At 32.7% G+C, this 5,008-nt stretch overlaps 1 protein-coding gene across 1 annotated transcript; it reads left to right on the top strand.

Moving 5' to 3' along the window:
• The first annotated feature begins 405 nt into the window (after window positions 1–405).
• On the top strand, window positions 406–4,448 carry Prosbeta1 (proteasome beta1 subunit). Its single transcript, XM_071595133.1, has 6 exons — window positions 406–509; window positions 664–731; window positions 817–948; window positions 1,046–1,175; window positions 1,726–1,870; window positions 4,206–4,448. The coding sequence occupies exons 1-6, from the start codon at window positions 414–416 to the stop codon at window positions 4,331–4,333; spliced, it is 699 nt and encodes a 232-aa protein (XP_071451234.1). The 5' UTR covers window positions 406–413; the 3' UTR covers window positions 4,334–4,448.
• Window positions 4,449–5,008: the final 560 nt, after the last annotated feature.

The raw sequence follows: 5,008 nt of genomic DNA, 5'->3' as shown, positions 1-5,008 counted from the left end.
ATGTGGCTATCATATTGAATTATAAATTTCCCCAAGAATATCAGTAAGGATTGAAAGAATGTATACTGCATTGTAAGAAGCTAATATGCGAAACGTCATTCAGCTTTATGGTTTACAGTATTTTCACGAAATGCAGTTCATCTCATCCTGCGGCGTTAAATTTTCAACTTTTATGAAAAGCATAACAATGAAGATTTATATAGATATTTATAAATTTTTCAATTAAAAAATACTGTTCATAAGTTTTTATACAATATTTACCAAGCTTATATGAGCATATTTTCAAATTACCCACCTTATCCTTGAAAACTTATTTGCACTTCTCGATGAAGAAATCGATACTATCGAAATATACCTCGACATGAGCTTCCGATATGTTGTAAATCGAAAATTCTGTTTGTGTCATGTCGAAAATGGCGTCCGTTGAGGAATATTATACGTCCAACCCGGCGGGTGGAAATAATCTCAATATGATTCCTGAGTGGCTGAGTTCTGAGCACAGTACCGGGGTATTTCAGTATTCAGATTTTCGTAACCTTAATATTAGATTCTTTGAAATATCACTAATTTAGTCGTTTGAAATACATGTCAATAATGCGAACTCATCGTCCGAGGGCTATCTTGAAAATATCATTTGGATCACGGTCTTGAATTATTTTTCAGACATCTATAATGGCAGCAGAATTCGATGGAGGTGTGATAATAGGTGCTGATTCTAGAAGTACAACTGGGTAACTTGTTTTTGCCAAATTATTTTTGCCTCTTTACTATTTTGTACTTATGAACTTTAACAATTGATTGGTTCTCGTAACTCAGGGCCTACATTGCCAACCGCGTTGCTGACAAGCTCACAAGAGTAACTGATCATGTTTATTGCTGTCGGTCTGGATCAGCTGCTGACACTCAGGCGATTGCCGACATCGTCACATATCACCTTGAATTCCATGAGTAAGTTGGATTTTTATTTGCCTACTCCTTGTAGACTGTATATTTTACTCAAATTCCACCAATAAGTATTTATTTTGTGCTTTTAATATCATTTAAGGATCGAACTAGGTGAACCACCGCTTGTGGCAACTGCTGCCAATGTCTTCAGGGAGTTATGCTATAATTATAGAGACACCTTAACAGCGGGAATAATTGTTGCCGGATGGGATAAGAGGAAAGGTGGCCAGGTAAATTCTATTTCCAGCTCAGTCGTTCCTTAATCATGGGAAGCTTAGTATTAGGATGAATGTGGTGAACCAGCTTACAAATGTAACAACTGGTTTATTTTCAAATATTAGTAAAGACAATGCGTGAGTCACGGAGTATCCCTCCAGTGGTCACGTTTCTTAATTCTTCTTACTGCTTTTAATGTCTGTGGATATAAATGTATAATGACACAAAATTTACTGTATCGAGTTTATTATAAATTAGATGGAACATCTTTGATCATATTTAAATGTAAATTTCTTTCATCTGGAGTAAGTTTTCTCAGCGTGCTCTGGTAGTGATTTGAAATTTTTTTAAAGTTCATTTTTTTGTTATCATATATATTGTATAAAGTTTAAATCTAGTTCATATTTTCCAAATCTCAATTAGTACTATTTTTTATTTGTTATGCTTAATGTACCATTTATATAAAGAATTGAGAAACTAGCCCAGACACTAGGTTAAAGGTATTAAATTGCCATAAAATAATTAACCAGTATAACCTGCCTACAATGTTTTCATTGATTTTAGGTGTACTCTGTTCCCATTGGTGGTATGTGCATGCGCCAACCTATTTCAATTGGTGGGTCTGGCAGCACTTACGTTTATGGATATGTGGATGCTAATTTTAAGCCTAATATGACGAAGAAGGAATGTGTACAGTTTGTAACTAATAGTAAGTATATTTTTTACATATTTCTTTGCCTGATTAAATTATACATTACAAAAGTATTATAGCCATATGTAAAACATGTTCTTATGAAGACAATATTAAAAAGTAAAAACAGAAACAGAGAGTTTGGTTTGTGGAAAGATGTATACATCTCTGTGCTAAATGGAATTGGGGTGAGGTGAGATTTTCTTACTGATTAGATGCTCTCCTTGCATGAGTGAAAGAATAAGCTGCTACAGTTTATCACTTTACTGTAGACGAAGCAGTCAGTTGTCCTTAATACATTAATTAGTTGTATTTGTCTCATCTCAAGAATAATGCAATGAATTTTCCTGTTTAATTTTTTTAATACTAGTTATCTTAATTTCACTCTTGAAAAATGAAATATTACAAATTTTCAGAAGACCGAGTATATTCTTCTGCAATGACATGACATGATGATGGAAAAGTATAAAGTATACAAAGCCACTGTATTTTGTTTCATCCAGCGTAAAGTCTGTTATTTCTGTAACAAGAAGTATTTGGATTTGCTTTTCGCTAACCTGGTGAAATTATAATCCAACAGTTATATAATTGCATAGTTATTAGATTTTTGGTATGACATTAGTAGCATTGAACTTTCTTTTGCGCACTGAAGACGTTTTGGAATAGAATATGAAATGGTTCCTCAGCCCAGGTCAGCCTGTGTTATTGATTGTAGTGCACGAAGAGTGGAAGCATAAGCAGTGTGGCATCGTCTGTTAAGTTTTATGCATTACCTCTCTTTTGCTGGGAAATGATTAAGAAATGGTGAAACATAGGCAAGCTTACTGCCACTCATTCCCCATGTAAGCCAATTGCAATTTTTTGTGACCAGAATATGGGACAAATGTGTACTTGGAAGTTTAGGGAAGCATAAAGAGATATAAGTCGCCAGAAAATTTTATCATCGAGGTTCTAATGAAATTGTGGAAGTTGAGTATAGATATAATGGCACAAGCTGAGAGAGGAGGAAAATTAACATTGGGCAGTGTGTATTCTGAATGAAAATGGATAAATTAGTTCCTAGGGCAGAGGAAGAGTAACATATTATTAACATAGTGTCAACATATTAAGGAAAAAGTATTTAAGAAAGAGAAGCATGCTGATGACCCATAACTTTTAAAATCATTCATTGAAGTAAACATTGTCACTTTTTGTTGAAATTGGTCTTTTTGTAAGAAAGGAGCAAATTAATTTTGCTCATGTCTCGTGAAAATGCATTGAAAGAAAAAATAATATACACGTAGACCTCATCATATGCCATCATTTTGAAAGTGAGAAAAATAATTCCCAATTTTGTAATGAATTTGACTCTGGCTTCAATTATATTAATTATTATCCGATGCTCTTATTCTGGGTTCTGTTTTTGTGATTCTGTCCTCATTTGTGATGAAATCGGAATTTTCAATGGACTCAAAAGGAAGACCTCCATGTATTATTTTTCAAAGGTGCATACAATCCTTTTCACTGGTTTTACTAGCTAGGTAACGTGTAGCTTGCTAATGGCATTTCTTAGTATATATCATATGCCTGCATTGCACATGGCGTGATTGAGAAAGTTTTGTTTGTATTAACAACTGTATTAAATAACTTGTTATTTGGTGCTTGTTTAGGGGTTTCCATTATCAGTTGATTTGTCTTTTGATGAGAACAGTTTGCAAGCCATGCCAGCAAGATTTTATTAAACTGCTGTCATCAAAAGGCAAATAATAAGAAAGATGATGAAAAAATTAAGTATTTTCTTTCTTCAAAATGCACCAAAACCCGAGAACCACAAATTACCTACATATTGATTTGGTTTTGAAAGACAAGCAACAGGGTAACAAGCAAAACTTAAGCATTTAGTAGGTGTGAGTGAATAATATTCACTATCAAATTTCTCTATTTACACTAATTACCCCCTCCACTAAAAGGTCATAAAGTGATCCATTTGACAACAACATGTCTTTTCACTCAAAAATCATTTTTTATAAGTGGGCACCCGAGTTAAGTAATAAAATATATTATACATATGCGAGAGTTGTACCAAATAGAATCATTAGAAAGCTTAGAGTGAACAAAGCTCACTTATATTAGATTTAAAATATATGTATTGATTCTATTAAAAATACTCTTATGAAATTAATTCGCTAAGTCTAATTATTAAATAATATAGATTTGCAATATTTTCTTGCTTAATATAACAAACCTAAGCATTTTTGATATGAAATTAACTAGCCATGGATGAATTGTTTGCATGTTACCTATTATCATGAAGGAGAGAACTTGATATTAGCATTTAATATTTTATTTCCTCTTTTTTACCTTTTAATTTCAGCACTTGCCCTGGCAATGGCTCGTGATGGTTCCAGTGGTGGTTTAATTCGCTTAGGTGTCATTACAGAGGAAGGGGTAGAACGTTTTGTTGTCCTTGGGAACCAGCTGCCAAAATTCTATGAAGGATAATTCTTGCTTCCTTAACAGAAATTGCAGTGTAACAACCAATGTTCATTATAATTATTTATGAGCGAGCTGCATTCATAAATATCAAAATGTATCGTATAATAAAATTTGTTCTCTTCTAAATTCTAGCTTTTATTTTAAATATCACTGGGATTTATGGTTTAGAAGTATTGGTTATGAATTGTATTCTCTTAAAAAGAGGTTTAAATTTAGAAATTGGTGGTGCCTGTGATTCAATATGGACTCAAACATAGCTTTTGGTTTTTACCAAACTATATTATCCCATTTTTTTATTTTAAACAAGATTTTTAATTTATGTTTTTTGCCAAGACTTCTCCCTCAATTTAGACTGATTTCAATTTTATATTCTTTAATTTATAACATGTCCTCGCTTGAGAAGGAATGGCATTAAGATAATTATTAAATGTTACTGTAATATTGTTCAGATTATCTGGGGTATTTTTGTCATGAAGATTTTTTCCAATGCCAAGAGAAACCCCTTTCTGATAATCTGGGAGTTATGACCAAGATTATGTATATTTTTGCCATATGTAGGAAAGTTGAAGACTCAGCAAAAGGCACTTCTCCACATGAAAACTTCAGTGATGGTCACAATATTTTTTATTAGTTTGTTATTCAATTCTTCTACCTAGACTAATGTCACAGTTTTTTTCAACT

The sequence above is a fragment of the Hetaerina americana genome, unplaced genomic scaffold (genome assembly GCF_022747635.1).
Source record: "Hetaerina americana unplaced genomic scaffold, ioHetAmer1.1.p SCAF_7, whole genome shotgun sequence".
In the NCBI taxonomy this organism is placed as follows: domain Eukaryota; kingdom Metazoa; phylum Arthropoda; class Insecta; order Odonata; family Calopterygidae; genus Hetaerina; species Hetaerina americana.
The sequence above is the reverse complement of the archived record's forward strand: the minus strand, read 5'-3'. Positions and strand labels throughout refer to the sequence as shown.

Coding starts and splice junctions, on each gene's coding strand:
- Prosbeta1 (XM_071595133.1), top strand. CDS start 414: ATGGCGTCCGTTGAGGAATATTATACGTCCAACCCGGCGGGTGGAAAT. Junction 732..816: donor GATTCTAGAAGTACAACTGG/GTAACTTGTTTT, acceptor CTCGTAACTCAG/GGCCTACATTGCCAACCGCG. Junction 949..1,045: donor TATCACCTTGAATTCCATGA/GTAAGTTGGATT, acceptor ATATCATTTAAG/GATCGAACTAGGTGAACCAC.